The following is a 12,558-nucleotide window of genomic DNA, read 5'->3' on the forward strand; positions in this document are numbered from 1 at the left end:
TTTACCAGACTTGAAGGAACCATCTTGAGGATAACAATATTGTAAATGACAGGTTTCAGATTAACAGCCGTGTTAGTCTGTATTCGCAAAAAGAAAAGGAGTACTTGTGGCACCTTAGAGACTAACCATAATGTCTGCTGCAGTTTCCATGGTATGCATCCGATGAAGTGAGCTGTAGCTCACGAAAGCTCATGCTCAAATAAATTGGTTAGTCTCTAAGGTGCCACAAGTACTCCTTTTCTTTTTGTGAATATTGTAAATGAGTTCCCTAAAATGGCTGCATGTGTAAGTGAATGCATGATATTTGGTTGAACTTTCTCCACTCAGGTCAACAGACAGACAGATATTCATATTATGTTTAAAGAGCAACCCCTTCCCTCAGATTCCTTAAAAAGAAGCTTGAGTGAGCAAGCAGAGTTTCTCCGAAAGCTCAGGGTAGGATTTTCAAAAGTGTTTATGACTGGCCTCCAGCTCTTACTGAAGGCAGAGGGAGTTTTACCATGGACTTTGATGAGAACAGAGTTAGGCCAACACTGAATGCTTTGAAAATACCACTCTCAGAGTTCAAAAAACAAATTATTACCATGAATAATGTGTAATGCCTGAAAATACAGTTTAATTATAAATTTGCATTTGATAATCTGTAGCACACACAGCTCTAAAAAAGTTAGCCTCATTAGGGACAGTGGCGATAATGGAATTCAACATCAGCAAGCTATAAAAATTGTTATATTGCTTTAATAGTACTTTATTAATCTGACACTGGACTTCAAACATTGCCTGTTCCACTAATGAGGTCATGTTTCCAGGTGAGATGTCTACTACCTGCAGTAGTTTCCGACATGCAAATTTTATTTGGAAGTTTTTTTTCAAATGCTTATTTGAAGCAACAAATGTTTGGGTTTTCTTTTCTTTGTTTTATCTCCATTAACTTTCAGAGTCCCTAAGAAATCCCTAATATTGAGACAATAGTTACTAAAAGTATGATGCAGTTGCATTTCCCACTGTACCAAAAGTCTTAAAAGTTTACTTCTGCTGATCTTGCAAGACTTAAATATGGCACCACTGAAAAGATATATAAATATTAGGCACATGAGGGGTTCTTTTTTGTAAGTGTTTCATTATATGCAGGTGTTAATTTGAAAACTGTTTTCCAAATGGAAAAACCAGGGAGAACAATCTGATTTTCTTCCCTTTGGTTTGAAGAGAGATGAAGGCACATTTTTATTTAAGTTATTTATGAAAAATAGGCAAACCCACAATTTGTATACTACCTTCTCATTCCTATACAAATATCAGCCTTTTTGCACTAACGTAACCAAATGATATAAATATAATTGTGAAAACGTTACTGAAGTGGTGCTGAGGAGCCATAAAGAGGCCAATCCCGCAAACACTTAGCTTAAAGTACAATGCTTGTTAGTATCTGCAGGACTGGATCCCAAAACAATAAGTCAAATTTAGTCTTAGCTGTATTTTATAAAATAGTTTAAAATACATAGACATTTAAATTGTCATCTTACGTTAATGTACAGTAAATTCAATATTTCAGAATATCTATGTATTTACTAGTCCACTGTGTTAATGTCTCATTTATTACGTATCAATTTAAACAACCACTGAAATAAAAAGCAAGTTAAAGAACAAGAACCTTAAAGAACAAGAACCTTCCCCAACCTATAAGATAAATTTTGTACTGACTTGTGTAACTCCTCCCCGTTAGTGTAAATTTTAGGCATTAAAAAAAACTCGATGTCCCTTTAAAGTATTAAAGGGACAAATGTGAATGAGCTGCAAAAAGTGGTTGTGTCTGCACTGACAGCCCTAGAGAATTAAGTGTTCTATTTATCAAGTAAGAACAGGAAAGGAAATTTAATGCATTACTAGTCAAAGATCCTTAAAAGATTCTCTTCCTTTTAATTTCTTACCTGAATAGCTATCATCCTTGTAAGTGGAATGCTTTTCACTACAGGTGTATTTTTATTCTCAAATTCCATCTTAACAGCAGATGTATCATATTTAACTTCCTTAATACTGCTCATACCCTGGTCAAGATTATCTTCATAAGAGCTGTAGTCTGACTTCACCAATACATACTGAGGGTCCGGGTATGTTTGTATTTGACTTGGTATATGATTGCCAGATATGTACTCTCTGTCTGATATTATTGTTTTATCAATATCAAGAGGAGCTTCATAATCAGCATATATATAACTAGGTTGCCCAGTAACATCTGGAATAGGAGGCATTTGACAAATGATTGAGAACGTTCTTTCATTTTCATAACCTGAGGAAACCTTAGTCAGAGGTATATCATGATTATCAGAAATAGAGGAGTGCAGCAATACATTTGAAAAAGATAGTGGTCCTTCTATGGTATCAATACTCTGACTAGGGAGAGAATGCATTGAAATATAAGAAATATGTGAAGAATATCCCGTGACTGAATAATCTGGAGTTTCACAGTTTTCTACTGTAGTATTAGTAGAAATTGGCATATAAGGTTTAATATAAGACACTGGTTTGAATTCTTTAGCAGCTGGGTTTAACTGTAGTTTGCTCTTGGAATTTCCAGGAATATTTTGACAGGCTATGCGATTTTTCTCTTCACTTCTAGTATCTTCTTCAGTCTCCGTATTTTCCTTAAGCAGAACTGCATGCTTCATCAAGCCAATAAGATCATCCATCATAACAAAATGAAGGGATTCCAGAAGGAAAGGTTTCAGACCACCTGCATCTTCCACAATCTTACGGGCTTCTGCAGGGAAATGTTCATATTCTCCAACTAACAATTTATCATCAATTTCCATGGGACCATGTTCCTCCAAGATCTGAGAGAAATATCTCGAAAAAAAACAAACAGTTATACTCATTAATCCAAACATTTTTCATTTCACTTTTAAGTCATACTTGATATTTACATTACTGTTTTAACAGTAATTTCTACAAAGACAAATAGTATTAGTAATGTATTAAGAAACTTTTGAAATCGATTTTTTTTTCAGAAAAAAAAACACATTGAGAAATGCCTACTAATTCTAGATATTGGCTCTCTATACCTCTTCTACAACTGTGACTCAAATGAACTTCTCCAAACACAAGGCCAATATAAAAAGGAGATGGCCAGAGGCAAGAGCTAAGATGATGACTTACTGTAATAAGCTGCAAACCAGAATCTCACAATTAACACTTTATTTCTCAAAGAGAAGCTAGTGTTATATACTTTATCTGAAGCATTAGCAAGGAAAAGATAGTACATAATGTAGTTAGCTGAAGTACATGGATGTTAAAAACAAGTCACTGGAAATATAAATAGGAAACAATAAAACCAAACAACCTAGACAAAGTGTCACTATAGAAAACATTGGGGTGATATTAAATAGAAACTAAGATAGCTATTTTAAGTGAGGCCAAGTCAAGTGAACATGAAAGGGAGAAACAATAAAAGTTGACAACATCAGTGTGAGACATAGTCAACTAATCTCACTGTAGTTTTAATTTCTGCTGGAAATACTAAATAAGGAAAGTGTGTGTCCATTCCAATCCCTGTAAATTATTCCTTGATGACACAGCTGCCATTTTTATAGTAAAGCAAATGAGATTTAAATGTAAGTTCGTGTGCCAACAACAGAGACAGACATCTCAGGAAATTAGTAATAGTATCAAAATCTTCCACTTCTAAGTCACTTGTTCAGTCTTAACCAAGGGTTCATAGAAATCAAGTATTACCAACTGCCAGCTATCTCGTGGCCTCTGTGAAATAAAACTGGTCATCTCTGTTCAGTTCCCAGCAGACTCATGTCCACATCAAACCCAATACCACCACAATTTTTATGTATTTCAGAGTAACAGTCGTGTTACTCTGTATTCGCAAAAAGAAAAGGAGTACTTGTGGCACCTTAGAGACTAACCAATTTATTTGAGCATAAGTTTTTGTGAGCTACAGCTCACTTCATCGGATCCATACTGTGGAAAGTGTAGAAGATCTTTTTATACACACAAAGCATGAAAAAATACCTCCCCCCACCCCACTCTCCTACTGGTAATAGCTTATCTGAAGTGATCACTCTCCTTACAATGATGATGTATGATACAATGTATGATAATCAAGTTGGGCCATTTCCAGCACAAATCCAGGTTTTCTCTCCCCCTCCCCCCCCCACACAAACCCACTCTCCTGTTGGTAATAGCTTATCTAAAGTGACCACTCTCCTTACAATGTGTATGATAATCAAGGTGGGCCATTTCCAGCACAAATCCAGGGTTTAACAAGAACGTCTGAGGAGGTTTTAACTCAAAGATGAAGCATATGAGAGGAGGAGGATGTTAGAACAGATGCTGTATCAGCAAAACAGATCAATTCTGCCTCCAAGGCTGTCAATCTACCAGGAACAACCTCCAGCTTTCCCTTTGATGGAATTTCTTGTTCCCTTACATCAGCATTTATTTGTATTCTTCAAAAGTCTGAGGTATTAGCTATTATCAATTACACTCTAAATTTAGATTTTAGGATGTTTTATTCATGTCTACCGGTTCAGCATTTCTTCCTTCAGAAAATACTGTAGATTAAATCTCAAATGGATGATGCAGAATTTATCTTCATATAAGATGGAAAATTCACCCAATTTTTTTTCTTTAAAAAAAAAGGACAAATATTTGAAATGACTGAACAGAGAAGTTTACACCTACTCATATAAACTTTCACATGTTGGGTCTGGGTTATTATCCAAAAGTCTCTGATAATTGTTACTGTCTGAAACATTGTCATACAGAGCTTCAAATTCTTCCACTTGATCACGAAGATATTCTGGAATTATGAAAGGCTCACCAGGATTCATAAAACTTCTGTTGGGAAGAGAAATCTTATGATTTAAACAAAACAAAAAACAGACCTTGATTTATTGGATTCATCCAATTGACTAATGCACAGGACCCAAGATTATTTGATTAAACTAATTTTAAATTTTTTAATAGTAATGTTAAGAGTGGCTTGGTACCCCTAAGCAACACTCTGAGAGTCTGAATTTCTTGGTGTCAGCATTCTTTTTTTTTAGGCTAACTACAAAGCTTTTGTAAAGACTTTTTTTACCCTTAAATTACTGATAAGTACCCTCAACCTCAACTTTCATCTTAATAGATTTTTTGGTCTGATATCTGTTTATGGTATAAATCCTTCCGAGCAGGGACTGTATCTTTTCCTCGTTGTGTAAAACAGCACACTCTGGGGTGCTATACAAAAACAATAATAAAGCTGTTTGCTGGTACTCACAAGGTATTTTCTTCTGGAAATATACTGTCTTCTTCTCGGGTTACTGCACCAACCCCGCCAGATAGTACTAAAATAGGCTAAATTAAAAAAAATTACAATTTTTTACTTTGCCACAGTATATAAAATTCAAGTATCTACAAGATAGTGATCCACCATCAGGAATGTAAGTGACTTATTTGTATCAAATCCTGTTTTAGTTTGACATGTATTCAGATGCCCTATAATGAATTATGAAATTTAACCACTGTGATTACAACAAAAGCTAGAGGACTCTGATTAAGCCTGCCCAAAAATCCTTCCAGAATTAAATGATCGTCTGTTCTTCAGAACTAGTTGTATAAAGCAGGAAAGGGACATTCAGCCCCAAATGACTTTTCACTCTTTGTTCATCTAAATCCTATGACATTTTTCTATCTTTTCATTTACTCTCAAATGTAATCTATGGTCCCTATTCTACAAATATTTAGGCACTTAATTTCATGCATTAGGAAAATTCCCACTGAGAATTGGGACCAAATTGGGACCAAATTTTAGAGAGTTGGGACCAAAGTATTTATTTGATTTATATTCTGTGCCTCAACAGGCTTTTTCTGTTAACTTGCTCCTTTACATTTGTTACCTTTTAAGTTAAATAATTTTACCTACTTTTATCATTCACTCCTAAGTTTCATTTTTTTTGCTTTGTCATTAAGAACAATTTTCATTAACTTCACATATCTATAACTTTAGAAGTACCCTATCTAATACTAATAATAAGTGAAAGATTTTTAACTTCTATTTTACTACAGTTTCAAAGTCAGCTGAAAACAAAGAAAATTCTTTTTGAGGCTCCTTCTTAGCAATGTATCTTCACTAAATTCAGTCCCTGAAAAGCAGAACTAAGGACAGACAGGTAACGGTTTCCACAGCACAGAAGTCAGAAACAGGACATTATTCCTTAGTTATCTATTAACCAATATTTGACAGGGTATCTAGTAATGGATTTGTTTTTTCCCCTCTGAGCTTTTAAGGGCCTACTTTCTGCTTTTTCAGTTACTAACATGTCCCATAAACACAATCAGAAGAACAAGAGGAAGACTTTCCCTATGTAAATATTGTTACAGATACACCTTCTCACAATGTGGATCTTCCTCACAGTCCCGGTCACATTCACCTCTGTTGATTATGGTACACGAAGCTGTTGGACTGATAAAAGCTCCTGTGCCAAATCTGATCTGTATTTCCAGTGTGAACTGGAGCCAAAAAGTCTATTTCAGCACTGAAGTAATCACAGTAGATTGTGTTCTCTATCTCTACGGTACTGAATTCCTCCTCCCCTTCCCCCCACACTCCTGTATTGAAGTTTGGATCAGTACGCTGCAAGGAAATTGTTGGAAATGCTGATGTGGTCAGAACCATGGTTGTTTGTGAAACTATGTCTATATTGCCTTTTGCTTTCTGTTACTACACATTTTGAATACTACTTTAATTGCTACCTACAACATTAACTGTACTTTAGTAACATTTTCTATCTAGGGACTTCTCTTTAACTTAACTTGAAGAATATTTCTCAACATGCTCTTTTGGAAAATACCCAGTTTTAGATTTTTAAATACTTCAAATTCCAATTTTTAGTAAAAAATGCTTATTTCTATTCAATACAATTATTACATACCCTTGATTCTTTTGTCTTCTTCTTCCTATTTTTGTTTTTAACTTTGATACCATTAGTCTAAAACAGAAATATAAAGTCAATAGCTACTCATTCAGGAGAAGTTACCATGTGTTTCTTACACTGACACACAAAGTTCTTCAATTAAAACTCTCCTATTGTTTGGAATAATAATTTACAGAATATAACAAGCAGTGGTTTTCCCCCCCTGCCCCCCCAGTTCTGGAAACCCACATGGAAAAATCATTTGGCAAGTCTTGTATTTAGACTGTTCCACTCACATGAATTCTGCGTTTTCCTCATTCTCCACTTTTATTATAGGGAACATGGGTTTTAAAAAGAGAATTGACAATTTTTCTGTTTCTGCTCCTTGTTCCCCACATGAAGCAATGATTCTGTTCTGTGACAACTTCTGTAACCGTACACTGTGATGTCACAAACACCACAACTTCATGTAGGGAATAAGCATCAGAAAGAGGGCAACTGTTGACCATCTTGTTCACATGAAACATACTTCTATGTAATAAGTGAAGGAGGGAATTAGGAATTATCTTCACATATTGTTAACAGGAACTGTGAACTGAACTGACTGAAAGATTATTTCCTCTCCAATTTTTCTCTAATAAGATATTTGTCTTCTCAATTTATGTTTAACATTGATGTCTAGTTTCCAACGACAACAATTATTTGTGGCAAACTGTAGTGATCTTATGTCATTAGCTTACTTTTGTATATAAATAATACACCAAAAACACAAATATTTTAATACAACAACGTTTATATTTCCCTGAAACTGGAAGATAGCACATGGTTCTACATTCCATTGACAATTGCATTAATTAACCTTGTCAAAACACCCATTCTGTGTATCAGAAGTCAATTGTAGTGCATAGGTGGACTAATTAGTAAGCAGAATAGACAAATTTTCAACCAGAATGCTTCAAACACATGAGCACCATTGACAAATGCAGATTCTGTTATTCCACTTGGTACAAAGATATTACTAAAGTTGTATGGTAGCAAACTAGTAAGGTATGATTCAGAATGATGGACAGCAAAGAAGGCTTTAAGTATTTTTTTAAAATCATAGTTGTACTCTGAGAAGTGACTGTAAAAATGTCAATGTGTAGTTCTCAGTTTGTCTCAAATGACCTGAGCAAATATGCTGAGGTTCTTAATAAAAAATAATTTTTGCAATTATGCAAGCTCAACTTAAGATCTGATAGTCAAGTTGGGTTCTTTCCCTGTCACTTACTATTTTGAAGTGTATACTACGTGAAGTGGTCAGAGTTAATGCTGATTGTTGTCAATGTTACTACAAATAACACACATGCAAAAAGACCCTCAGTTCAATTTCGGATTCAAAGTTGGCAGTTAGAAAGAAAAAAAACAAAAACAAAAACAAAAATCCAACAACTGTCTTTTACCCGTAAAGTGGTAAATTTATCTGACCCACCACCACCATGCTATTTTTACAGTGATACTTTTCACATCGAAACCACACATTAGTATTAAGTACTGTTTCTAAAGCCCTCTAGCAAACTAAATAAATGGGGGGGGGGAGAATTACATTTGCCAAGTCACATTTTTCCTTGTAAAACAAAGTCATAGATAGCTGGATTCCTCCCCACCCCCAATAAAGAGAAAACAGAAGAAAAATTGTTTGGCAAAATGCAAGCAAATGTAATGCTGTGCTGAAAGATTTTAAAAAAAAAAAAAAAAAAAAGGAAGAAAAGAAAAAAAAACAAAAGTTCTTTGTTCACTTCGTTAAGGCTTTAAACTCACCTTCCACCCCCACCCGCCAGCCCAGTCTCCCCAATTCCTGTTAAAGGTTTTTTATGCTTGTTTTTTAAATTACAAATATTGGGGTCTTGCTTCAATCATTTATGAATGCAGAACTATAGGATGTCATCACAGTGACAAAAGACTAAAACCTGAGCAAATGAAAGAGAAAAAGGATCATTAGCCTGACTGTTTCACAGTTTTGTTAATATCTATTTAATTCAATCTCCTGATGGACACTTGGAGAAAATCTGTCTATTCAAAGATTCCAAATCTCCCCCAACTCCATAATTGAGAGCTGAGAAAGCTCCCATACTTATTCTCCAGTCTTCTAAGGAGTGCTGCTTCAAAAACCAAGGAAGACTTGATATTCACAATACTTCTCCTTTTTTCTAACTGCAGATTGTTTTGCAAACCTTTCAGGCCTTCAAAACAAAACAAAAACTAGAAGTATACCATTTTCACTTTCTATTTTGCAAGTCCCCTTAAAAAACAGGAAGTGAGCATGCATCTTCATTATACTTTGTGTCCACTGTGATGGTTTACTGTTGAGCATGTATTTATTCATTTTTCAATTAATTATTTAAAAAACTTACAGAAATTTCTTCATTTTCCTGCTTCTTTAATATAATGCAAGGAACATCTATTGAAAGAAAAATATTAAATTAATTAAAAAAAGAAAGCTGTATAGTACACAAAATATTAGATTCTGTAAATTATGAGATTTTGGGGATAAAAATTTTTAATCTTTAAAATATCCCCCAGAATAAAAAAAGTTATTCTCTAAAATTTCATTCCTGCTAAGACACATGCACATGGTTAGAGTTAAGCACTGGTTTTACTGTAACTATATATATAATTAAGGGTAAGCCCCTGCATATGTCTTTGTAGGATTGGGACCTAAAAGTGGAACATGGTATCTCTCATTCTCACACAGCCTTGATAACTGCAGCAGATAAAAATTCTAAGTTCTAAACAAGTCAAAGTAAAACCTGCTGTACGCTGCATTTTGTATTTCCAATTTTTGAAATACATGGGTAAAATCTTTACATATGCATAACCAAACATTTTAATAACATTTATCATCGGGAATCAAAGTAATCCCTTAAAAATAGCTGTTCATAATTGAAGCTACTACAGGACAGCATTACAATATAAATAATGCTAATTATTAGTTTCATTTTATTTAAATAACTCTGAATTGTACTAGCTGCGTTCTTTTTCACATGCTCCTGTCTCTTTAGACTGTTCAGTCTTCAATATGGAACTCAGAAGATCCAATATGCAATTTATCGGAGAGGCTAATACTATCCCAAGATTGCAACATTTAAATTACAGTGTCACCACTTTCCTAGGATAATCCACAATAACATAGATGCAGAGTAAAGGCAGGCACAAGAGGGCACTTATAAAGGAAATAAGCTGTATACATTTACCCATTTTATCGAAGAATTCATCTAAAGCTTGATGCAGAGATGGAAATTTCTCTCTATTATCCTCTAATAGCCATATTACACATCGAGTTTCATTCAGTGATGCTTCATAGAAACACTTAAGTATTTCATTATCTTCAAAGCTGGTCAACACACTGCCTAATTTACTGCCATACTTCTCATTCCATAGAAAGGTTATAAAGCTAAGGTCAAGCTCTTTAACAATATCTCCATAACGAGAGAAAAAGATCTTTGTGGCTTCCAAACCTGAAATGAAAAAAGTTAACATCAGTTAATATATTCAATTTAGGACTTCGGTTATTCCAATTTAGGGCTGAGTGTTTGACATCTGCTACAGAACAGTTTCCTCCAAAACCAGATGTAACGTTGCCAAAATTGAAGATATATACTGTAGCCTTGAAAAGTGCAAACAATCAGAACAGGTTCCAAAAAAATCAATTTTTTTACTCTACTATCAATTTCATAAATGTGTCAATTGCCTGTCGAAGTGCAGGTAATGGAATCCAATTTTTAAAAACTGATTTTATCCCGTTTTTGGCATTGATTACATATCTTACCGCACTTTACTTGTAACATACACCCTACATTTTAATCAAACAATAAACCAATTAAAGCTCTATAGCAGGGCAACATTACCAAAAAGATTAGAAGCTGACTTCTTCAAACTGTAGTCAGCTAAACAGAAGATTAGCATTCCAATTTCTATGGCCAAGATAATAAATAGTTACTTTGTAGAAAATGTTTAGATTTATCCCTATTTTATAGACTGCCTTCTCCTTTCTGGATTTTAAAGAGATGGATTCTTCACATCTGATCCTCTCCTACTGGCAAAGTCCCATACAAATCAGTTGCAAAGAGTCCAATATTTCAAATCAATGTATCTGCCATTTAAACCACCTTCATTTTAGGAACTTAATTAGCTATAGACAGAACAGTGTTTAATTCTATGAAGTGCAATACTTAAAATAGCAATGCTACTCTGGAAAGTGACTTAAAATGCCACTTTACTACTCAGATGCATCTTGTTTGCATTAAGAAAACATCTTACCACTTCAGTGACAGGTTCTTTTAGTGCTTTTGACGGCACTGCAGAGCCAAGTGGGGTTGCCTAGGTGTAACTGAAGGCAGAATTTCTGCCGCAGAATATATGATTGAGGATTACACCACAAGTCAGAAAGAACAAAGCTTGACTTTAAGATCCTTGGTTAAGAATGCAGAGCAGGCTACTAGGGATCTTTTAGCCATCGTTTAATTTGTAAACTGAACAAATTCCATGTGAAACCAGAGATAAACATGGCACCTCATGATAGCATACTACAGACTTACTTTCCAGTAAATGGAGAAAAAGGAAGGTGGAAAGCATGCTTAATTTTATAATTTCATCTGCAAATTAAGTCATCTTACAGTTATATGAAGTATGACCTACCAAAACTGTTAAGATCTTTTATCCACTCATGTAATTTGGGATCCACTTCTTCAAGCTCACTCAGCACATGGACAAAAATTCTTGTGTTTACTCTATTCTTCTTCTGAATTAAATGACTTATGAGCTGCTCCATCACTTCATTTGATGTACTGCTACTTGTAGAACACATGCTGTAATCCTCCTCGCTTATTACCCACCAAGAAAGTAGTTCACTTAGAAGTTTGGAAGTGTCATGTACGCCAGTTTTTATCTGTTCAATGTTCTGCAAAATATGCTGCAGGACTCTATCACTAGCAAATAAGAACCTCTGAACAGAACCTATAACAAAATAAAGCAAGATTGTTATGTCAGTTTAGAACTGCAAAACAGAATCAACCCCAAACTATAGATCAACTTTATTACATTTTTTAAATGTCTATCGTGTGAACTGGAACTCAGATTTGGCTACAAGGGGTTCTACTTGTACTTGCTATAGACTAACAGAATTTCTCATACTGGTAATTGAATTTTAGATGCATCAGAAACTGATTTACAAAAGGCGCAAACCATTTGTCTTCCTCAATTAATATTAGAAAGAAAATTTTAACTACCAGTAATTTTAGCTTCAAATTACCACCACATGGAATGCATATGCACCCTGCGTGCCTAGATGGAACTCTCCAGAGCAGCAGTGACCAATGTGGATGCATGCATCTGAACATTATGTTTTAACGGTATATATGGAACCTTGGCCTTATCCCTGCCTGAAAGTCTTTGCAAAAGACAATGAAGAAAAGATGGGTGGCAAATGTGAGAACTACAGTCACTAGAAAGTAATCTTTCCTTCTCCTTCAAGAACTGTCTCTAACAGACTGCCACATGAGAGACTGGCTAAAGATCATTTTAAAAAAGACTGAAGTGCTCTCTCCCAAATTTGGGACCAGACCTACCCAAGTCTAAAGTAATGGCTGTGTGCATGTACGAACTGAGCTTCAGA

The 12,558-nt window shown here is 34.8% G+C and overlaps 1 protein-coding gene across 3 annotated transcripts in view; it reads right to left on the bottom strand.

Annotated features, from left to right (window-relative positions):
* TTC3 (tetratricopeptide repeat domain 3) overlaps positions 1 to 12,558 on the bottom strand; it is a 131,340-nt gene that overhangs the window by 32,037 nt on the left and 86,745 nt on the right. For all 3 annotated transcript variants that reach the window (XM_073360955.2, XM_078854584.1, XM_078854583.1), the window contains 7 exons: positions 11,583 to 11,900; positions 10,139 to 10,402; positions 9,299 to 9,345; positions 6,924 to 6,980; positions 5,270 to 5,346; positions 4,690 to 4,845; positions 1,929 to 2,844 (listed from right to left, as the gene is read on the bottom strand). In XM_073360955.2, coding sequence (XP_073217056.2) covers positions 1,929 to 2,844; positions 4,690 to 4,845; positions 5,270 to 5,346; positions 6,924 to 6,980; positions 9,299 to 9,345; positions 10,139 to 10,402; positions 11,583 to 11,900 — 1,835 coding nt within the window. The remainder of the gene's footprint in view (positions 1 to 1,928; positions 2,845 to 4,689; positions 4,846 to 5,269; positions 5,347 to 6,923; positions 6,981 to 9,298; positions 9,346 to 10,138; positions 10,403 to 11,582; positions 11,901 to 12,558) is intronic.

The sequence above is a fragment of the Lepidochelys kempii genome, chromosome 1, assembly GCF_965140285.1.
Source record: "Lepidochelys kempii isolate rLepKem1 chromosome 1, rLepKem1.hap1, whole genome shotgun sequence".
NCBI classification, from domain to species: Eukaryota; Metazoa; Chordata; order Testudines; family Cheloniidae; genus Lepidochelys; species Lepidochelys kempii.